Source organism: Platichthys flesus, chromosome 8, assembly GCF_949316205.1.
Source record: "Platichthys flesus chromosome 8, fPlaFle2.1, whole genome shotgun sequence".
Lineage (NCBI taxonomy): Eukaryota > Metazoa > Chordata > Actinopteri > Pleuronectiformes > Pleuronectidae > Platichthys > Platichthys flesus.
Window position 1 is genome coordinate 18,746,472 of NC_084952.1, and position 24,314 is coordinate 18,770,785.

The 24,314-nt window shown below is 43.3% G+C and overlaps 2 protein-coding genes across 3 annotated transcripts; one reads left to right on the forward strand and one right to left on the reverse strand.

Annotated features, from left to right (window-relative positions):
• Positions 1-734: 734 nt before the first annotated feature.
• Positions 735-13,528, reverse strand: sh3bgrl (SH3 domain binding glutamate-rich protein like). Its single transcript, XM_062393867.1, has 4 exons — positions 13,287-13,528; positions 4,040-4,225; positions 1,905-1,985; positions 735-1,511 (listed from the first exon to the last, which is right to left on the reverse strand). Exons 1-4 carry the CDS (start codon positions 13,329-13,331, stop codon positions 1,476-1,478), a joined length of 348 nt encoding a protein of 115 aa, XP_062249851.1. The 5' UTR covers positions 13,332-13,528; the 3' UTR covers positions 735-1,475.
• Positions 13,529-14,480: 952 nt separating this feature from the next.
• On the forward strand, positions 14,481-17,823 carry hmgn6 (high mobility group nucleosome binding domain 6). Of its 2 annotated transcripts, none has more exons than XM_062393781.1 (6): positions 14,481-14,640; positions 15,610-15,636; positions 15,806-15,835; positions 16,492-16,542; positions 16,633-16,752; positions 16,843-17,823. In XM_062393781.1, the coding sequence occupies exons 1-6, from the start codon at positions 14,626-14,628 to the stop codon at positions 16,888-16,890; spliced, it is 291 nt and encodes a 96-aa protein (XP_062249765.1). In that variant the 5' UTR covers positions 14,481-14,625; the 3' UTR covers positions 16,891-17,823. The 2 variants fall into 2 exon arrangements, with proteins under 2 accessions (XP_062249765.1, XP_062249766.1); XM_062393782.1 differs by having other exon boundaries at positions 16,495-16,542.
• Positions 17,824-24,314: the final 6,491 nt, after the last annotated feature.

Genomic DNA, 24,314 nt, shown 5'->3' on the forward strand with positions numbered 1-24,314 from the left:
CTAGTTATGGATGAGTTTTGTTTGTTATTTTGGTTAGGCTCTATCTGAAGTCATTTTGCTTCCGGTGCCGGCCGTAAACAACCTTAAATGACCTACTTTACTCATGACATATTTTTATCTGGTATTTTGTTACTCCCCCTTACCCTTGACCAAATTGGGGATGTAACACCATCTATTGGATATAAAGAATAAAGTATTATTATGCGGCAGTGAGTGCTGTCGCCTCACAGCAAGAAGGTTCCCAGTTGAAATGCAGTTTGGCCAGGATCTTTCTTTGTGGAGTTTCCATGTTCTCCCCGTGTCAACATGTTTTTTTTCTTGGTACTACATCTTCGTCCCACAATCCAAAGACACACAGATTGGGGTTTAGCTTGACTCTAAATAAGTGTGCATGCAAGTGTGAATGGTTGTTTGTCTCTGTATGTTGGCCCTGCCATATGCTGATGACCTGTCCAAGGCCTCTCGTGCAATGGGATTGGCTCCAGCTCCCCCTGTGACCCACAAAGGAAGGGCAGTTTGGATAATGCGTGTATGGATGGATGAGTCGATGGAATCTTTGTTGTTTCGTAACGACGAATCCAGAGTCATGCTTGGAGTCTTGTTTCTCTTTTATTTTGGGGAAGATACCAACTTATATAAAACAGGAATTTATGTGAAACAAAAGGCCACAAGCGAAGTGCAACAACCAAGTCCCATAAGCAACAAACACAGCAAATAAAAAAACTTTCACATCCTTCTGTGTTTGCATACATTTTGGCATGTTTTATTATTTTTAGACATATCATCTTATAGAAAAAACGTTTGCTATTAAAACAGCATTAAGACAATATGAAGTAAATAAGAACACAGGGACTGGGATTGTAATAGCTAACTCCTAGCGAAGGTGCTAAGTGTTTGGTCGACAACATGAGTGGTGGGTAAGGAGCACAACGTTTTACTCAATGTTTTTCAGAATTCAACTAATAAGACTTGTGCTTGATTAAACCTGCTGAGTTACACATATGACAATGGTGTCAACATGGACAACATTCTGTTTTGGCCGAACAATGAAATCAGTGTTACAATTTTCAAGGTGAGCCCGTTTTATTGTGTGTAATGATGTGTTCTCAGACAGTAAGCTACACATTCATGCTAATGGTTGATTGACATGCCATTAGGCCGAGAAGGCTGAGCAGATTGAGGTAAGTGGAGGACGCAGAGCTGTTTTTAGATACCCATGATGCTCTGGTGCAGTACCTCGTTTCACTACAGCTGACAAGGCACAGCTGAACACAAATTAATAATAGAAAAAAAAAACAATCGGGGAAAACCACCGAACATCAACATATTTATAAGCTAAGTGAACTGTTGCTTCTTTTTTTCCATTTCCTGGACCGTTTCCAGGTCAGTCCGGGTCCAGGTCTGGGTCCAGGTCTGGGTCCAGATCTGGGTCCAGGTCTTAGCCTGTGGTCTCAGGTAGAAACAGTGTAAAGCTGCTACTGCTGTGCTTTCTTCAGTAGGGCCTCGGCCTCCTGGGAAGAGACAAAGAGGGAGAACAGATGAAAAGGGGGACCGAGTATTTTATATTAAAATGGAGGATATTGGTTCATATATCCCCTGCCACCACTCAAAGGAAAACCCCTCTGTTTCTATGGTAACTGGCACACCTCCCTGCAGTTCCTGTTAAGACAGAGAGGAGGCACCAGTGTGCAGGAGTAAGAGGAAAAAGGGTAGAGGCCTGCTTTGGCCTTAGATTATCATGAACAGATGTATTATGTAATGTGTGTGTTTTACTGCATAGAAATCAAACTGCGTTGATAAATATATATTCAGGCACCGGTTTTACAGGAAATATGGTTGAGCTGCTGGAATGCAGTTCATTCAAAGGACAAGCGATCAGTGTTTGTTTGTGTTTATAAGCTCACCTTAGAGCCCGGGGGAGCAGTGAGACCCAGAAAGGCATACACAGCGTTGTCCTCTCTGGCATCGAAGAAGGCCTCATAGTTCTGAGAAAGGAGAGGGAGACGCAGAGAGACAATTAGAAGTGGATCGATCAGCGGATCAGGTGTCTTAAGTGTAAAACAGACTTTGGAGCAGAACCCGAGGGCGTCAGTCCGAACAGCAAATGCCACAAGTCTGTGAGAAACAGTCATGGTTGTGTTATTTGTCTAAGGACAGGCCTCAGTAGTCAGCCTGACAGCGGGGTATTGTCTTTGAGAGTAAAACACAGAGTAAACAAGTTACTGTTCGGTCTCATTTCTTCACTCCTCTCATTCCTTTGTTTCTCTCCCCTTTCTCTCCCACAGACACATACCAGTACACACACACACACACACACACACACACATACATTCCAGTACACACAGACACACACACACAGGTTTCTCAAAAAGGGACACCACAGCGACAAGTATCCTGGGAAATGCTCTTCTGTTTGTCTGTGACATCTAATACAGCCCATCCTGCATTTACGACTTGACTTCCAGCGATCAATTTGCTGCACAGCATGATGCCTCGGAGCAAGCAGGCTAAAGACCCTTTGTCTATCTAATGGCAGTGGGACAGGACAGAACATCAGGGCCCGTGGTAGAGTATATCTGAGCAGGGCCATCATCACGATGTTAGAAATGCTGAGGTCAAATGTCCAAAAATCCTCCTTTGCAATCCCATAGCACCTTTCTGAATAGTTAAAATATACCGTGTGATTTTTCAGTTCAGTGAATTTTGTCTCCTCAAACGATGGTTTAAAAGAAGAGTTTGGCATTTTTAAATAAACTTCTTTGCAGGGAATTAAATAAGAGGATTAATACCAGCCTCATATGTGTCTGTGATGTATTAACCTAAGCAAGCTGAAAGTTAGCTTTGCGCAAAGACTGGAAGTAGGGGGGAAACAGCCCCAGTAAAGCTCACAAATTTAAACATTTTATGAGTTTTAAAAGGGATTTCCCTATTTTTTTCACTCAGATTTGTGTGACGATCAAAGAAATGGATATGTCCTAAACCTTAGGCAGATTATTTTACCTTTAGACAGGCCCAGCTAAGCCATTTCTCTGTTTCCAGTCTGTAAGCTAAGGTAACCAGCTTAATGTTCACGAGATAAAATGATGTTGATCTTTGCAAACTGTTGAATTATTCCTTTAATTTGCTGATCTGAGACCTTAACAAGAGAAATGTTATTAGAGAAGTTTAAAATCCCTCAAAATGATATTAACTCGCTAACATTGTCGTCATCACAAACATGCTAACCAACATTTTTTTCAGATATCAAATTTCAAATTGTCATGTTTTTCAGCATTCACAACCAAACTGTCACCTCAAATTAAATGATAATTTTACTATGACACAAATGTTCAGGGCTTGTGAGAACCTTTATCATTACTATTACTTATCTCTATTTAAAGATAAGACACCACACTCTGAATTCAACACTGATTAATCTGTATGTGCATCTATCAATCAAAGGGTTGTTGTGAAGGCTGTTGCTAGGCGTCATTAGCCAGCATCATGACGCTATCAACTCTTTATCAGTAGGCTAACCCTTAGCCTTTTTGACAAAGATCGGTATAATCTAAAGAACTGCCAGAGAAGTACTTCATTCGATAAGCTGCCAGGTAACAAAACTGTTACGTTTTATCACACACATGGCATTACAAGGTGACCAGCTGAAAATAGGGCCACTCTATGCTTGCTGCATCTCATCAGATTGATGAGAGTGCTTAATTGGGGCCATAAAAAGAAAAAGAAAAATATGTAGCTAACAGGAGGTGAAAGGCTTTATAAAGTCGAGGGGGAGCTGTAGACTGCGGGTGATAAGTCTCTGTGGATTCTTCACTATGAGCGACACTTAGCATTAAACAGTTATTTGATCTGTTATTAAGTTAAAACATGAATAAGTGCAGCTTTTTACATATTTACTCTAAAAGCAGATTCAGCATTCAGAACCCAGCATGCATGATTTGTGTGTACTGAGGACACACTCCAGCTCTGTAGGAGTAGTACTGTAATTACATGCAACACTCATTTGCCAACATTTCAGGGCATTTGTCTGCGTGTCTCTCACCCCGCAATATTTGCTTTCATTAAATATCTGTGGGGGCAGAGGGTTCCCCGTCGCTGGCCTGCACTCCTCCGGGATATTCTCTCTCATCCACTTCCTGTTGGCCTCGTTGGCCGCGATGTCACACTCCTCGAAATCGATCTTATTGGCCGCCACGAAGCCCAACACATCCTGCTGCTGCTTTTTGATCTGCGTGCAGGGGGAGATGAGAGAGAGAGAGGGGAAGTTGTCAGTTAGACATGTGTTAACTTGAGGAAACATAAGGGTTCAGCGTGCTGCCGTCAGTCTGTTGCAACAATAACGACACTGTGCCTCTCCACTGTGAGTAATAGCACCACAGAGGTTTGCAGGCTGCGCTGTTACTAAGTTACAGCTCATTTGCTGCGAAGTGAATGAGGTGGTAGAAGAGTACTGAAGAGGGTGAACTCAGGCAAAGCTCGGCCGGGACAGACTGTGTTTTATCTGGAAGAAAAATGTCAGATAGTGAGGAGGACGGCAACTCCCAAGACTGGACTCCAACATTCTCTCCATAGTTTCAAATGGAACCATATCAAAACCATTTGTGACACGCTGCATACTTTAATTTGAAGTGAGAAATACTCCCTGCATATATGTGTTGACAGTTCAAACAATAGTAGCTGTCTTTCTCACTTTATGGGATATTGTACTGTTTGTCTGTGTTGTCTGTTTGGTGTGTTAGCATGATTGCACAAACTCGAAAGGGAAGTTTACCCCAAAGCTTGTTGGAAGGATGTGGTATGGGTCTGGGAAAAACTCTTAAAAGTTGTATGTGGGTCCAGATCAGGGAGCAGATCCCAAAGTAGGTCAACATTGTGAGATAGGATTTCTTTGGTAATTTTCACTGATTTCCAAGGCCTTCATTCAAGAATGTTGATCAGGCTGATTTCTCTAAGTGAAAATCAGCCTGCACTGGCCTGCACTGAATCAACAATTCAGTGCAGCTTTATTGCATTTTTAAGGAGACTTTGGAGCCTTGGTGGAGGTATAGGTTCTACTGAGGAACATTTTAGATTAATATGCAACCATTTGTGAAACTATCCACGAATAAAATTGCAACTTTTAAACTAGTCTATTATACTTGGTACCAAAACCTGCCTGTACAAAAACTCAAAGAGATGTGAAAGTCTATAAAGAATAACAGTGACATCCTGTGGGCTCTCACCTGTTTCACAGGGAAATATAGGTCTGTCCTTAAAGGGATAGTTCCCCGAAAAAAGAGAATTCACTCATTATCTATCACCTACTAGTCCAATGGAGGGCTGGGCTAAGAGTCACAAACACTTTTGGAGTTTCAGGTATAAACAGCGTTGCAGCCAAATCCAATGCAATTGAAGTAAATGGTGACCACTAAAAAACAACAGAAGAAAACATTAAATGCCTCCATACTATTCCTGCCCTTCAAGTGTCTGGAAGCACCGAAATTCGAATTTGACGCAACACAGCGTCATTTACACTGTGTTTTTATCCTAAATCTCTCTTATTCTCCCGCTTGGAGCCACGTTCGTGTTTGTTCTCGCCCAAAGGCCATCAGCAATACTTAGCAGTAACTGCAGTTATGCAGCGATGCTACCGGAACTAGCGATGCTACCACATACCCAGTGTGCACCCATGGGCAAGAGCTTGTGTGCAGTGTGTGCGTGCTAACGCGGCAGAGGAGGAAATCAGAGGACATTTAGGCTAAAAACATGGTGTCACTGTTTCGAGTCAAATTTAAAAGTTGGGGCTTCCTGACTCTTAAATGACACCACAGGAGCAGTATGGAGTTTTTTTTTTCCCCAGTTACTTCTATTGGATTGGGTTTGGTTGCAATGCTGGTTACCCCTGAAACTCCTAAAGGGTTCTCAAACACTTCACCCACCCCTCCATCGGCATAGTGGTGAGTGGCTAATGTGTGAATTTCTCTATTTCATTATCCCTTTAAGTTGCTATATCACGGGTAACCCCTAGAATTACACACTTTAAGACCATAAAGATGCTTCAGTATACTGAATGTTTCCTTCCTGATTCTGCCTCTGTCTATAAGGATATGCATTTATGATTCAGTGTATGAAACTGTGGTCCAATGAGCTGACAGTGGGTGTGTTTCACAGGGAGGATGGCCCTACAAGGCCTGACGGAAACAAGCGCTCCTCTGGGACTCGAGAGGAGGTAACTGGTCAAACACGAGCCAAATAAGGCCTGCTGCATGGGGACACACGCAACCAGCTTGTGTTTCAACACACACACACACACACACACACACACACTCACACACTTTATGTGTGTAATAATGGATGTATTCTCTTCCTATCAGTCCAGACGAGTCCATGCGAGGTCTCCACTAGACTTTATGGTTTTGCAGATGGGACAGGTGGATTATTTAACAGCCATCTGCTGAAACAAAACCGAGACATGGAAATGAGGGAGCTGGCAGATTAGCTGTGGCACAGATTGACAGCAGTTTCACTCCCAAGGCCAAAGTCCTAAAACAAGCTCCCTCCCAACCTGCTTGGGACAAAGCAGCCGAGTGGAACGCCACAAGCTCTCAAACTCACATCCCCTCTCTCCGTCCCTCCAAACGCACAAAAAGACGAGCCTCTCTCTGATGGAAAGATGTGCTCAGGCTCCTCTCCACACTTAAACAACAACTTGCATTTTTGCATTGTGCAAAACATTGAACCTGTATTGCTAAAATGACAGGTTATACATAAAGATGCAAAGCCCCTGTTTTTCCTTCACGTGTGCCCCCTGACCGTTCCCCTAACAAGCCTGCATTGTACTGTTGCCAAGCAAAATTAATTTGTAGGGCAAACTGGCCTCATGCCATCTGCCCCTAACTGTAATTGCACAGTTAGAGTTCTCAGCTTGGCCCTGTTTAGACCTTTCGCTTTATGCTCCAGTGTCTTGTAGTACATTTTTTTCCTCCCTCTTTAAATTGGAAGAATCCAAACTGTCACTATCGGATGTGTTTTTTAACAACTACTCTTCTCTTGTTTCCTCACATTTCACCCTTGTCTTTCAGTGAAGGAAGCTAAGTCCATCTAGATAAGACAGAGAGAGAAAGAGTTGGGCCTGAGTCAGGTCTGCAGACAGTCAACAGACAGGACCTGGACTCCTCATTAGGATTTACATAACCCATTGCCAATGTATGCAAATATAGACAGTGGTTGTCTCTAAAATCACTCACTCACTAACTAACCCCTACTCAGAGTTTTTTGCCAGGCTACGCCAGTCGATCAACAACTTGTTGACTAAAAGATCTCAATAACTATTGAATATACTTTAATGCAGTTTTGTACAGACATTCAGGATCCCCAGATGATAAATCCTGAGGACTCTGGTGATCCAGTGACTTTTCCTCTCGGCCCACCAGCTGCTCAGTTTTTACACATCAGGGAGACTGTCTTCTTGCGCATGTCTTCTAAGACATACGCACTGTTCCTGCTATCGCTAAACCCCATCTCCTCCATGTTAGTGTATGGGACATGGACCAAAGGTCAAAAGTACAAAACAAAACACATTTTAGACAGTTCACATCACAGGGATGTATGTTCAAATGCTATTTTTTGTTCTGGTAAGTGTGGTTTCAGTTAGTTGGTGATATAAAATGGTGTGAAATGTCATGCCCCATCCCCTCGTCACTCCTGCTCAAATACGCAAGATGAAAAGGTTCATTCTGGGATATTTTGGCTACATATCTGGGGAGGGGGTCATTTTTATTAAAAGTCTAAGGTTCAGTACTGTCATAACTGAGCGACACACCTCGGCCCGTGCACCACCTATGATCTGGATACAAGGTCATCTCCCTTCCAACCGTCCAATCAGAATCCCGTCATGATACACTCTACTAGTGTCTGAACTTAGCATCTAACTATAGGACTGCTTCCATGATGTTCTACTGCCTGCTAGGGTCTTAACATCAAAGTCAATTATTTGTGTTCATGATATATTTAATTTGATTCTAATTTACAAATGTGTGTTTCCCTATAAGTTTCTGCTGGCTGAAATATCTCAACATCTATTGGATAGAAGGACACTGAATTCTGCAGTAACATTCATTGTTCCCAGACGATGAACCCTACTGTATTTAATGAACCCATGACTTTCTTGCACTGAAAAAATCAAATTTTTTAACAACTCTCAAACATTACTTCAATTGGTAACAACCTAAGGGAATTCATTTTTTTTTTTTTACGTTTGTAATTGTGTCAATATAACTTGGAAACTTTGTGGATGAACAGATTCTCATACTCCTCATCTAATGGCATCATCACATCAATTTGAATTCACCCGATTCCTTTTGTGAATTGAAATCTTATGACAAAAACATGTAAAACTAGTGACATTCCCATTAGCCTCTGCTGTACTTTGAATTGAGTGCAAATCAGCAAAGTGCTAAATATTAGTAAACATTATACCTGCTGAAACACTGTGTTATCAAGTTAACATTAGGAATGGGGAAATGTTGCCATGTACATTATCACTTGCACTAATCTGTTTTCAAAGTTATCTTCCTGATTTTGTTTCACACGATACCAGAGAACACTGTTAACAATGTTTTACACAAACCCGTTATTTTACTACACAAGAAGAAAGAACTGCTGCATCTCAACATGATTTAGATCAGTCAGTAATGGAACTATCACACGTGCCTTTCTTACTCCTGCAACACTCTGAGCTGCAGAGTTTAATTCATTCAATGAATCCTTTCTATACCCATTCTGTTATAAACAGCACAGCACACAAGAACAGATACAAGAGATGAGAGGTCGGTGTAATTCAACTCACCTATTGTTGCACTGATCATTATTTTGGACAATCCACAACCTGTGTTAACCATGGCAAAGGAACCTGTACCATGCTGTGTTTGGGTTGTGTTCCACATCATGTCATCATCATCATTTGACAGTGTGGCAGCAGGGCACTGAGATAACACTCAGACCTGATCAATCCCAGAATAAGGGTCAGAACGCTGACATCATCAGGCAGACATTGATTAGAAGCACTGTATCCACAGCACAGGCTCCGATCAATACAGGGGAAACTGATTGTGGTTGAGAGTGATTCACTCACACGCACAGGAGTTAACTTTTTTTAATGTTTTTGATACTGTAAGATTAAATGACCTCTCTAATCCTTCAGGAGTCCAGCATTCTAATTTGGAAAGAGCTCTCTCTGGACCAGAGGAAACAATCACTCCCAGCTCATTGTGACAGTGAGAGACAAAAGTTGTTGTCTTGTACTCGAACTAAAGCAGCAACAGTAGCCTCTACCCAATCCTGTGCTCAGTCAGCATTAAAACATCATTAGAACAGCGTCTTACACTGCTGCTCTGGCCGGGTTCCTTCACTGCAGCCCAATGTTGAAACAACAGCAAAAGGCCTAAAACCTGACCTCTTGTACAAACCAACTGACTCTCAGCCAACTTGAGACCATAAATGTCAAACAGACAGTGAAGACCGCCCAGTGAATCTGAGATTTACTGAGGGGAAGAAAGCCTGAGACTTGAAAGCACACACAGATAAAACATTGGAACACAATCTCACACAGAGTGTTATCAAGCTGTTGCTGAGTCTTGGTGCATTTACTGTGGCAATGAGGAAACTGTACAATCTGGCTGCAGGCCGTAAATGTGTTTTCACACAATGAGTCTCAGCAAGTCTAGTTGGCCTAATTGTCTAGTCAAGATAAACGGCTGTGTGTGTGTGTTATGTCTAGCTATAACCCATTTAGTCGCATTATGGGAACTTGTCTCCCCTTAAATGGACAAAGAACAAGACCCCATGATGTCATCAATTACATTTTGAGGGGAATGCATGTTTAATGTTAAGTGTTAGTCAAGTAATGGTTGAGGAGAAAGTCTCAAGAATAGGATAGACTGTAGAAATAAAATGTCCTTGTGGGAGTAATTAAGTATTGTGGATCTCTCGGAGAATGAATGCAAGTCTATGTGATGTACTTTGTATGTGTGTCTGTCTGTGCGCTTGTATTTATTTCTTTAGAGTGTGTGTGTGTGTGATTGTGTGTGTGTGTGTGTGTGTGTGTGTGTGTGTGTGTGTGTGTGTGTTTGTGTGTGTGTGTGTTTGCATGTGCAGTTTATTTATTTACATTTGTAATTTAAAAGAAATTCTATGTTTGCTAATGAAATTTATCCTGAATGTAACCACAGGACCAAGTGAAGTAGGAAAACATGGACCTACTCTCAAACATGTTCATACAAATCTCATAAGAACATTGTGTAAGCTTTATATTAGGATGTGTGTATGTAGTACGACCTAATCTTTACATGACCATCTGCGGTAAGGTGAGATGCGTCTCCGGAAAATTTACAACGAGTTAGAGCAACCTTTCTTCAGGTGACTCCTACTCACTGCTTCTCATTAGTGGCTGGATATGCAATGATGCCAGCACTCGCTCAGTTTGCAGGGATAACACAGTCCTCGTAGGATTAACACGGGTCAGAGGTCGGGGGGGGGGGGGGGGAATTAACTGCCAACCAATGCTTTGCTTAGAAACACTCTCACTGGCGATGGCAATAAACCTTTGTCTTTATAGCTTATGCGGGTTGATTCCACAATACCGAAAACATACTTTATATACAGTCTATGGGAATAATCTGAGACTGTTATTTAGTGTTTTACTAAATGGCTTTATGTTATAAGGCTGCTATAATCTTCTTCATATTACAGCTTGAAAGGTAACATTTGATCCAGGAATGATATTAGCCTCCATGCAGCAAGTACATACTAAAGAGGAAGAAGATCCAGCGCCCCACCTAATCTCTTCACCATATCTGCACATTGAGGAACAATCATGTTGAAATGCAGCAGCTTGTTTAAGTTCTTCATTATCTGTTATTACCATACTGTACTTCTCTGTAACTCATCTTTATGGATTAGTACACATATTTTATGCACCAGCAATGGTTGTACTGTAATAGAAAATTTGAGTTATTTCTTAAACCTTGGCCATACCATTTTGCTGTTACATGATTCATATTCTTCAGAAAATCAATGGAAATACAAGCTATACTAAAATGTTTGTCCACAAAATAGAAGCCTTTGGAAAATGGATAGGTCTGAATAATTCTTACTGTTGTACCATGTGATCTGCTGAATCTGACACATCCCTCTGGATCCCTTTTCACTGTCTCCTTCGCTTCACTGCAGTCATTACCCAAGTCAAGCTTGAGCTTGAATTGTTGGTTTTCAAATCCTCCTCCTGGTCTCCCAGTTTGTGGCTCTTGTTCCACTCACATGATTAACTAGACTGGAGTGATTCATGTCGCAGTGGACACTGGTGGATGGTGGAATGCAAATCACATTGTTGTGTGTGGTCACTGATGAAATCTAACTACAAGCCTGGAGGAGGTCAGAGTTTCCACCGTCCCACACTTATCAAACACATTCTCAAGACATTTTTAAATTAAATACTGTGTAAGTCAGACGAAGAGTTAGTCCTATAAACTCTATAATGGGACAGCACATCTCAGTATTAAATTAGAGAGGTACTCAGGGACAACAAGCCTCCACCGAGGACAAACAGTCAACTCATGAAACCACATTTAAAATTACTAGATCGGGATTTCTATTTGGATCCGAACCAAACCTCACGAAACCATAAATTCTAGCTCCCGAAACATGTCTGATTGTTTCATCAAGATCCATATTCACTGACAAATCTGGGAAAATGTCCTATGTCCCTTTGTTACAGAATGTGAAAAAAACATTCTTGGATCTGACCCTTGAACCAGATCCACAACAACATTTGATGGATTCTGTCCTGAACAATTAAACATCCTTCCATCAAGTTTTGACATAATCCAGGCCGACAAATAAAGAGACAAAAACATGTAGGTAATGAAACCAAAGAAGTTAGTCAACACAGTGGAGCGGATCCCAAGGAAACAGAAATGATGCATTAACTGTGCAGAAGCTCGATTAAATCAGTACACCAGTACTGATGCAGATTGTAGATGATAATGTGAGTGGAAGTCTTGCAGTGCAAAGAGCAAATATCGTCGTCCACCAACTCCGGCATAATTTACTAAAGACAAATCAATGAGGGACAGCGCATTTTCCAAGACGGGCTCCAGAATGGTGATGGCATCACTGACTCTAAATTTCGACTTTACAGCAGGCTCCTGTCCTGTAAGGCTGCTGCTGCTGCTGCTGAGTCCTGATAAATGTCATTTACTGTAAGGGCAATTAAATAACTCATTGCTGTCAAACTGAAAACAAGCTCTGGGTTTGATAATTTCCTTTGTGCATGAGCTATGAAAATGAGCTGCTCGAGGAGTGTCAATCATCTTAAATGTGACAAGGGACTTTACTCTCAGTGACCTCTTTGTAGGGAAAACGTGTGGATTTTGATATAAGTCTGTTATTTCTTTGCTATTTCCATCACAGCCCTTTCAAATGTGCAATATTTAATGTTTTAATAACAACCTTAAATATATGAGAGACAATGCTTGGATGCTAGAAACTCAGTTTATGTCCAGAATCTTGCAATAGCCTTGAGTTGAATAGGTTTAATAGGTTTATGCAAAAAAGCAACACACTAAAGCCAGATTTCAACTTCTACTGTTGCACAGCGTAAGTCTACTCTGACCCAGACCTCCAATGATTCCTAAACAGTGCCTAAGCATTTCGAGGCTGCAGCTGCATATCTGAAAAGGGGGCCCTGGAGAATTGCATCACCATCATTCCTCCCCACTCTGGGAGAAACTGGCAATAAAAATGAAGCTGAAGCTGCAGGCTGCAGAACAACGCAGCAAACAATCGAGTCTCTACATCACAACTCCTTCATCAAATACACAAGCGGTCTGCGCAGGCATCAGGTGACAGGGTGTGGACAACTTTCAGTACGTGTATTGATTTTGAACCACATGGCCTTTCCTGTTTTCTGTCTGGTTCCAGTTGCAGAAACACATCTCTGTCACTTCAGGAAGCGGAGAGAGACAAATGTGTCCTCTAATCGGTTTGTCACCTCAGACTTCCTCCCTGCCTGTGTGACAAAGTTTGAAAGGGACCAGGGCAGACACTTTTAGAGACTCCATTTGTGTATAGAGTGTTGAGAAGGGCAGAGCTGCATGCTTTCTGATGAGTCAGACCGCTCCAGACTGAGTCGCTCACAGTCGGCTGGACATCACTTATTGAGCTCGGTAAAAGTTCAGCCTCCTTTCTGCTTGAGGCTGCACATAACACCACACGCATGCACACACAGACGATGCTTTCCTTGTGTCTCTTACCGAGGTGGATCCGGAGGACGATGCTATGTACACTTTGATCACCATGGTAAATCCCCGATGCTGACTCGAGTCCGGTTGGTTGGTTGGATGTCCTCGGCCCTTTGCGGACACTTTGCAGGCTCGGGTCGCTCGGTGATGAGGCAGAAACGCAACAATGACAACAACAGCGAAACTTCACCGCGCTCCGTTGTGTCAGCTGTAGAGGCAGCGCAGACTATGTGCGTAAACGCTCCGCTTCTCTACACTGGATGGAGCTTGGCATTCCTCCTCCGCCTCCCCGCCCCTTTTAGACTCTCCCTCTCTCTCTCTCTCTCTGAATGTGTGTGTGTGTGTTTGTGTGTGGGGGGGAAGAGGACACACTTGGAGACACGTACACGCACGCTCACAAAGAGCAAGAGAGAGCGAGAGGGGCAGTTGGCCTATCATGGTGGCACCACAGTGAGAGTCTGAATTTTTAGCATCGAACCCATTGTCTTCGCGCCAGACACCCATCCATTGTCCCTTTACGCATGGAACGAACGCACGGTTGCAGGTGTTATTGGTAAACACAGGCGTGGTTGCACCATATGTGTGAACATGTATAAATCTGCCATGATTGTGAACACCGTCGCGCGCTTTGTGTAACAGCACAGCCTGTGGAAGCACCGTCTTGTGCAGCCTCGTTCATCATTAGACGGGCTCTGTGGGCCCCCTGCAGGCGTCTGGAGCAGACGGCGCCCGGCTCGTTCCCCCTGACATGAATTTAGGAAAGCCGACTGACAAACAAAAAAAAAATGTGTCGGGAGAGGAGTGGGCGCCATATTGGACTCAAAGTGTATTTGTGGAGAGGTGTCTCCTCGCGGGGTTGCTGCAGATGTGCGCCCCCGGCCTGTTTAATTAGGCGCAGCCAGCGTGGATGTGTGGCTTTAAAGCACCGGGGCGCGTTGGGCTGCCGCCGGTGGCCTGTGTAACGGTGCACCCGGCTGTGAGCCTCCGGGCCTAACGGTGCACGGCGAGCACCACTCGGTGCCGGAGCCGGGGTGCTGCCCTCTCCCATACTCGCAGGCTTCCTCCAATCGCTCCCTGCAAGAAGGAGCCATTCGAGCAGACTCCGAGAAACATCACCGGCTCCAAAAAATTCCAAGTGTTCTGCAGCCCCGAATGGCGTCACCCGATTGGCCGAGGCCCTATCAATCATGCCTTTAGCCGCACCCCTCCCCCCATTCAACCACTCGCCTCTCTGTTCCAGTGTGTTTACTACACTGCCGAGCATAAGGGAGACACTCGTCTTCACATGCACTGAACCCACAGAGAACAACAGTTTTAGTTGTCTTTGCAAGAGCAGCTCCAGGAGATCAACATGCCCAAGAGAAAGGTGCGTATCCTCCAAACCATCCAAACACTTTGAGGCGCCTCTCAGCTCCTAGAGCAATGCAAACGACCGGGAAGACGTCCCTCTGAGACATTACTTAATTATAACGCAATGTGTGACGGTTTTTCCTCGCTGCTAATTTTTGCCTATGTTCCAGATATAATGTGCATTTTTTGTGTGTTATTGTGAATATTTTCCTGCTCGCGAACGGCCTGTAATTGGTGTCGGAGTGTGTGCGCCGCTGTCCTTTGGGGGAGTCAGAAGTCTCTCTCGGTCTCCATGCAGTTAAAGCACAAGCAGCAGCCATGCTTTGCAGCTCTCGTCCACCTTCGTCGCCGACCTACCGAGAACAAACGCCCCGCTTATCGCCGTTCGCGCTCCGAACCGGCCGCGAACGGCGCCAAAAAATGCCCCGGTGCTTTTACTTTGCGTTTTGACCGCGAAAGCGAACATTCGCCGTCGCGTTTCGGTAAAATTATATATTTTCTCTCTTTGTTCGTGGTCCCAAATGGCTGCGATGGCGCCGCGCCGCCGCCCGGTGGCGCCCGCGGTCAGCCTCGGCCAGAGTCCCTCCCCCCTTTCTCGGAGACTCCCGCGCCAGCTTTCAAATCCGAGCTGCATGCACTGAATGGGAGAAGGAGATGGGGGAATGAGAGGGGAGAGCGGGGCCCGGGCCCTCAGAACATGGCTCCAGGGGCCCGCATGGCTCAGCCCTCACAGCCTGATCCAGAAATCACACAATGCCACAACACCACCAGGCTGTGATACGTTAAATCTAACTCTATTTAGGATACATTTTTATTTTGACACCAAACTCAAAAGTTTTTTCAGCAGGTCTGTAATTATCCATAATATGCACCTGAAGCATTAAACAGCAGTTTGCTGTTCGTATAAACACAATTAAACTGATAATAATGTTGTATATTATAGTTTTTCTATTTTAACTGTTCTGTTTGTGTTTTTCACTCACAGGGAACAGAAGGAGGGGAAAAGGATGAGGTAAGAGGGCGAAACACTGAGCAGCACACAACACATGAGATAAGAAATCATTTTGATCAGTTTATTTCTTAAAGGTGATACTTTAATATCAAAGTCACATGTGTGTTTTGTGAATACAGTCTCAATCAAAACAATGACCCCCTGATAACAGTCTTGTGTCTTGTTTCAGCCCAAGAGGAGATCAGCTCGGTTATCAGCGGTAAGAAGAAACACAGTGTTGCTACACTAATTTACATCAACAGATACAGTTCATTAACATGTAAAACCTATTGTAATTCTTCAAAGAGCTCGCACACACACAATACTGATTGAATCAAGTCTAACGTAGCTTTTAGAGACACAAAAACAAAGAATTTGTCTTATCAAAAGTACTGATTCCCTTGACAAAAAACTGCTAAACACATAATATTTATTACATCAAGCTCAAGAATTAGTAATACACATTTATGTACTACATTGAAGCGTTATAAAGTTGGAAAGCTTAAGATAGACAGATGGTAAAGTTTAAAAAATATATAAATGTCAGAAAAAGTAAAAAGTGCAGGATCTGTTTCTAAACACAACTCAACATGTATCTATTTGTAGTATTAACTAAATACCAATAGAGGCTCTCAGAATTCCAACATTTCATGTCTTAATGTTGTTTTAATTCCTCAAACAATTGAGACAATCAATAAAATGTGTATAAAAGCTCAGTGAAAGTCTTTAATAAAAGAGAAGATTTTGGACGTTTGTTTCTTGGTCATCCTTTACAAAAAGTATCTGATTTGAGCCGGATGTTCTCAGAATAACAAGAAAAACTGCAATTTGGCAAATCGTCGAGGTCTTACCTGCACATTTTCCCTTTTCTCTCAGCAGAAACCGGCCGCAGCCAAGCAGGAGCCAAAGGTCAAGAAGGCAGCGAAGGTAAGGAGGCGCTCGGCCCGAAAACAATGCGAGACACAGGTAGACGTGCAAATTCAACCTACTAACACGTCTCATTATTTGCCACTGCAGAAAGAAAAGGCTGTGAACGACAAGAAAGAGGACAAGAAGACCAAGAAGGCAAAGGAGAACGCCGAGGCAGAGGCGAATGAGGAAAACCACTCCGAGAATGGAGAGGCCAAGACCAACGAGGTGAGCGGACGGCAGAGTTCTCCGCCGCAGGAGAAGTCCGGTATTACAGACTTCAGAAAAGTTTTGACCCCTGTCGTCTTCGTCCCACAGGTGGAGGCAGCCCCCGAGGAGGCCAAGGAGGAGGCCAAGTCCGAGTAGCACCACTGCCCAAGCTTCCTCTTCCTCCTCTACACCTACCCCACACCCCACTCGACCCCAAATCCCCCCAGCCAACCTGCCAGCCCCCCACCCCCCCTCCGCCCCAAGTCTCTCACACGGCTTCCCTCCAAGGCGTATTGTTAACAGAGGAATATTTTTATCAATGATTTTATAAGTATCCGTACAGATTTTTAGCACAAAAAGCAAAGCTGATTATGGAGCGCCTTGCAGATTTGCAGTGGTCATATCAAGTGTCTGCAAGCAAGATGAACACACTAAAATCTTTTTTAAATGGCATTTCATGATTGTCGAAGGCTTGTTTGGTGTAGAAAGTGTGTCCCTGCTGGATTGGCTACGTCGTGAGTTGTGTATTCCTATGTTTTTCCGCCGCTCGCCCCGCCCCCCGATCTCTCCACTTCCTCCTCCTCCTCCTCCCCTATTCTCCCTCCACAGGTTAGACCTTCCTCCCCCCTGACAGTTCAGCTTTTTATCCATGTTTTATCGACAGTTTTAGCCATGTTAATGTGGGTGATTTCTTTTTAGACCTCTAAATGTGCAGTGAGTTTCCCTTTTTGCCTCCGCCCCATGGTCTTGTTTTTTTTGTGTTTGTTTTTTTTCTTTCATTTAAATCGTGCTTTAAAAGAAAAAAATTAAAAGCGTTTTGAAGAGTGTTGTCCATAAGAAAGAGGAAGACGAACATGCGAAAACATTCCGGGAACAGCGATTGCCTCCGACTCCGTCTCCTAAGACGACCCTGCGTGTGACAAAACAGCTCCTGCTCCATCCACGCTGTCATGTCAGCTTTTCTAAACACTCTGGTTTTTTTAAAACGATCAAATTTGGAAACCTTCTCTGACAAATGCAGGTGTCTGGTCCCTCTCTTATGTTCTGAAATTCTCTTAATAAAAAGAAGTCCTGGGAATTTTCCTCGAACTGAGTGTCTCCTGTTTGTTTCTTAAAAGCACCTTTTTATTATGTGATAGTTGTAGTTTCTATATTATTACCAAACTGTCAAATTGTAAACGTTAACATGTATCCTCCACATTCCTCTTCAGGGATAGCTCACAGTGCAGCTTAAAAGCTCCAGCACTGGTTTCATTAGTAAATACATTAATGTATTATCTTTAAAAATCAAAGCTACATAGCATGATAACCAGGTCTCCACCAGGTGTTTTTAGCAATCTTCATTATTAACAACATGTGAGAGGTTTTCACTGTACGAGGACATGTATAATTACACCTTTAACGCACACCATTGCATTCACTTGAGTAGAAGTGGGACTTATACAACAGGATGGTGCCATGACCTCCGACTAGACAAAACACATCTCTGAAGTAATTTCCCTGCAGACACATCCCTTGTTTAAGGATGCTGCCTAAGGAAACACATTAGGTTCTTACAAGGGGCAATTCATCCTAGACAGGGGAAGTTTGAAACTCAAATCAGCTGAGGATCTGTATCTAGATCTTCCCAGAAATGTGATTTATTCCACATATGTATTACTTCAGCTACGTAGTGAGGTCACAGAAGCAAAGGGTCACAAGCTGGGACGCAAATCCAAGATTCCCCGACAGTAGGAGGCATTGGCACTTTCATTCATCATCTTTAAGGATTTGTCCTTCAATCACTTACATTTTCAAATTGAGGAAATACCAAATAACCAAACCAAGGCCTCTTGTGAAGCCTTTATATTTCATGGCCCTGTCTTGTCCTCCAGCAGCATGAGACTGCTGGAAGATACAGCACACGCCATAAGTGTCTATCCACCCAGCATCTTCCCTCTCCTTCAGGCTTTTGCACATTCATATTTAACTCTACATGAACTCAAGCGTGAGCGCCGTGACCTAAATCCAACTCAACCCTCCGACAACAGTATCACCGCTGTATGTTAGCCACGTCGTTAAATACGGTGGAATATTTAGTTTATGGCACACAAAAGCTGCATGCATGAGTTCACGGTAGAAGCTGCAGACATGATAGATTCATGTCGTTGATTCAGCAAATGCAGGACTTGCACAGAGCTTTGTGTGAGCACCAGCCTCCAGCACTTGTGTGTTTGCCGGACTGTTTCAAGCCCCAACCTGAATTTTCTGTGCATCAAATAAGCAGAGAGATATTTTGATGTGATCATATTGAGTGCGATTGGTGACCCCATCTGCATAATAACCCTCTTTAAGCATTTGATTTGCAGCATCTGGCTGCAACAGACTATCTGCAGTGCCAGTTTAACTGTAAATCACTTCCTGCATTTTTCCGCACAAGGTAAAGCTATTTTCATTATTTAAGTCTTTGTCTCCCGCTATTCTGAGCAGCACCTGAAGCTCCTCTGACCTGCATTGTCATGGCCGAGCACCGGGCTCCATTTTGTCGATATTATTTTTGATGTGTGCAGAGCGTTATTGCACAGCGCCGTCGCTAGATGGCAGCATTTACTTATCTTTATGTTCGCCCTGCAAACACTGAGGAGCTGCCATGCTCATGGCACCAACTTTGATTATAGTTACAATTTATCAGCTGATTGATTTAAAGTGTTATTGTTTTTGCCTGAGGGATATTATCATTACAGGTTCAATTGGGAAGAACATGCCAAACACTCTGATATGGATCCCTCAAGGCTTTCATCCTCCTTCACACTCTCTTTTAATCCCCTTTTCAGCATCATCTGTTTGATTTGTTTGCTTTTACTCTTCTTGTTTCCAAGCAGCAGTTCAATTAAGAGCCAGCTCTGATGCTCAGAATGAAGCCTCTCCTGAGTGAGGATCTATTGATAAAGTGCAGTGATGCAAAGGGAATCTGAAGATTATTGATTGAGCAGAATGTTTCAGATCTCAGACACACGGTGGCCCCTCTTTTCTGCGCCACCTTCTTTCATCTTATGATTCTCCTCAGCTCTGAAACCTTCACTGATCCGTCCATTTATCCCATCTCATCCAAAACACAGCGGCTAGACTCCTCACCAAATCTGCTAGGACAGATAGCATACGGATGTAGGCCACTTCAGGCAATGAGGCAGCACATCTGACCTTCTTGTGGAAGTGAGCCGAAAGTTGTAAACTTACAAATGTGGCCCAAATATACCAAGACAAACTCGGGCCACTCTTGGCATACATGAGATGCTCTAGGCAACGAGCAATCTGGATGTAAACCTGGAGCGGTGTTGAATGGTGAATATGGCCCAAATATCGTTAAACATATTGGGTCCACCTTTTTCTCTTTTGCTTGACATGCAGTGTTGTTATGGCTTACTTGTGGCCCACATCTGGCAAACAGGAGCCGACCGCCAAAGTGCCATCATTCTACTCAGGCCAGTGGGCCAGTTATGGGATGTGGCATCTGGGCCAAACATTTTTTGCCATGTGGAGCAGCATGTTACACCGATTTTACCCTATCTTCATTGGCTTCCAAAAAAAAATATTATTGATTTTAAGATTTTATCATTGACTTTTAAAGCCCGTTCTTAACTTGCACGGAAGTACATTTAGGATCTTTTGACACCAAATGTATCCAGTCGTCTCCTGAGGTGCTCCGTTAAGCCCTGCTCAACTTGACTCATTTTTATAGGTGGGATTTCTCCTAGTTCTGATCTTACCAACTCCTTAAGTTCTGATTCCTTAACCCTTCTTTACATCTCACCTCAGTGAATTATACTACACATAAATAATGAGTAAATTGTTTTGATAACTATTGGAGGACAGAGGAGCCATGTTTAATAAAATTATATAGTTATATAGGGATTATATAGATATATACAAGTGTCTGCATCTCAGCTGGTCCAGGATTATTTACACTGATGACTGCTGTTCCCTGAATTTGTGATTGTCACGTACATAGGTTTTAAAGGCAAGTGGAAAAAGAGAACCAAGCAAAAGTTTAAACTGTGGGAAGCTATCAGGGTCTGTGCTCAGAAGCAGAAACCATGTGACTCAAACTCCCTGTAAGCATTGTATTATGTTTATCTTCTTTTTACTGTTTTCCCATGTGTAAAGGTTCCGTTTTCTCAATCTATGATCTCCTTTTAAACAGTTTCCCATTGATTGCCTGCAAATTCAAATTTTTTACTTGTACAGCATCTTGTTGCTGTGTTTTGAAATATGCCATATCAAGTTTATTATTATTATTAGTGTTGTTATTATTGTTATTATTATCTCCTGACTGCATTCATACTAAGATGCAGACGTATAGATGAAACGTCTAAGAGCTAATCACTCTATAGTATTAATATATGTGTGTGTGTGTGTGTGTGTGTGTGTGTGTGTGTGTATGCTCTCTCTCTCCCTGCTCTGCCTGTACTGAATGTTTGTCTGCGAGCTTATCTGTCTGTCCGACCATCTGCCGGTCTTCCTGCACCATCCTCTCCTGTCTCCTTTCACTGTCTAGCTGCAGTAATCCCAAGGGAGTTGTGACCCAGCCGTGCACAAGTGTTCACCCTCGTCTCTCTGATAGGTTATGATATGTTGACTAAAATAGCCCATTTTCCCTGTTTAAACATGCAAATATCCCATTCTGTCATCCCACGCATTACCAGGCCCGTCTCCTCCCCCACACTCACCCATCCACGTCCACTGTCCACATCATTCTGGTCAAGGTCTCACACACAGGAGGGGGGCGAGTGAAAATGTGTTTGTGTGTGTGTGAGAGGTTGTTTGTTGTGCGTAAATGCACCCACCCACACCTTCGCATGTGCGCTGGTGTGTGAATTAGTATGAAGAGAGGGAGAGAATTCTCTGTGTAAAGGAAGAAGATGACCTTTTACGAGGAAGTGATTTTAAATGATGTCCTGTCGTCACCAGGGATACTGGCGTGTGAATGTGGATGAGCAATTGTTGTGTTTACACATGCTCACACACACACAAACACGCACTCGAGTTGCCAACAGGTACACAGTCACATTTAGTGTGAAAAGGCATGAGTCAAATGTCATCCCTCCAGAGTAGACCTCAGCGATGCCTGAGATTAACAGATGTGTGGTGGCACGGTTCTCCGGCGTGCTGCTCCGAAAGGATGTTGCTGTCTGGCTGTCTTAAATTGTTTGCGTTCAGCTGTCTTGTTTATCTGCCAGGCCCACTGCACTCACTCTTTTGGGCCGGGACGTACAAGATGCGAGTGAATGGGAAGCGGCAGGGTGAGGAGAGAGAGAAGAAGAGAGAGTACCGAGGGGGGGTTTTGGAGCTGGATGCAGATGGGGATCTTTTCTCTCCACACGCAGACAACATGGAAATGAGTGGGCGTCCGTGACGTCAATCAGTATAGCCACACGCACACACACATGCACACACACAAGCACGTACACTCACGCACGCACACACACACACACACACACACACACACACACACACACACACACACACACACACACAAACACACACACACACACACACACACACACACACACACACACACACACACGCACACACACACACACACACACACACACACACACACACAGACACAAACACACAGACAGAGAGAGACACTCCCCTCCTCTCTCCCAGTCCCATGCTAATACACGCTTCGGTGCAAACAGCAGCAGTGCTACGGATCACAGGCATAAACAGCAGCACACACAAACAGCCGCCGTACCCCCCCCCTCCCCCCCAATACACACACACACCACCACCAATACAAACATGAACATACGCACACTCAAACACACAAATCAGACTTTCATCCCTGACCTTGCTGATGATGTCAGTCCATCATTTCTGTCTGTCATACAGAAAAAAAAAGACAGAGACACTCAGATCCTTTAGGGAAGTAAAAATAGCACTTTAAAAATAAAACAAATGATATGTTACAGGCCGTGCACTGGACTCAGAGACCCCCTAACATTCACATGTTATTGTGCTGTACATGTTATTCTAGATAACATTTTTGGAAATTAATCTGCTCCCAATAATCGTCAAAAATCCACAGAGACAAGATGAGAAGAAGAACTGAAATCTTTCTATTTAAAATTATTTAAGAAGAAGCCTCTTTGGCTGTATTAACACTTTTCGATATTCTTGGTAAAAGTCTCCAGAGGCTTTGAACCCCTGGAAATCATCTGTAAACGAAGATAATTCCAGTTTCTGGCTTGACCATTCTGAGTCAGTCAGAGACTTGTCCAACAGACACTCCAGTATCTCTCTGGCTGTATACTTGAGGATATAGTGATGCTAAAAAGTGAACCATCGTCCTAATTTCAAGGTGAATGCAGTTGGGAGGAGGATTTCTGCAAGGACCTCACTGTATTTGCCTTCATTCATCCTTCCTCACCTCTGTCCAGTCTCCCTGTCCCTGCTTCTCAGAAAACTCCTCATACCATGATGCAGCCAACCCCAAGCTGCACTGCAGGGAGGTTGTTACCCAGGTGATGAGCACAAGAGAACATTAAGTTCTCGGTCACGTCTCGGACCGAGTCTGGTGGTTTCAAACTTCTTCCATTTTGAGAGATACTGAAGCCACTGGAAGCATTCAAAGTGTTAGATATGGTTTTAAACCTTTAACCTGATCTATACCTCATCACATTTTTGCCGAATGTTCCCTGGACTTTCATGGTTTGGTTTGTGCCCTGACATGTGGTGTAATTATGGGACCATACAAAGGATAATTTCTGAATAATCTCTTGACATGCTTTAAAAATATCAAGAGATTACCTACCTTGCTATACTAGCTATAGCCAAAGAAGCAACTCTAAAACTGGGGTGAAATAAGTTATTCTTTGTTGGTGAGGCGAACTAAATTGTATCAAGAAAACCAATATTTATCGTCTTTACTAATATTTTTCATGTGGTGTGATGGTTTGATAATTTTGGGGGTTGGGGGAGTTGATTATTTGGGAGGGTTCTAATCCAAACTACCAGGTAAATTACGCCCTAGGTACTTCCACAGGTGTGTGTCTTTATAAACTTTGTCCTACCACTTAGGACAAAGTGAATCTGGAGTTAATCCTCTGTGACAGAATTTCAGGACCACATGATGCAGGAAAATACATTCTAGGAACACTGTGTGCTTTGTGATGTTAAATAATTGTTAAATGTCTACACCATTCAGCCGCATGTACAGCTGTACTGCCTCGCTCACAAAAGTGTACCCCTCGCTCCGCTGTTAATCTGCCTTTCTGTCCGCCTGATTGATCGCCTCTTATGTAAGCTTGTATCTGTGTCACATGGCCACCATTATGATCCATTATGCTGCATATTTATTTTGCATAATTAACAAAGTAAGGTCTCTGCGACCCACAGGCTGCTGAATGGTTTCAATACCAAAGAGACAGATAGTACAGACACCATTCAGGAGACATAATCATCTCAAACTACACTCGGTGCACTATGTGGATTGATGCAAGAGGAGTTTAAGCAATTATGGTACAATTTGAGCCTGGATATAGCATGGATGGATGGAAGCTGTATGAGGAATAACAAAGCCGTGTGAATGACAGGTT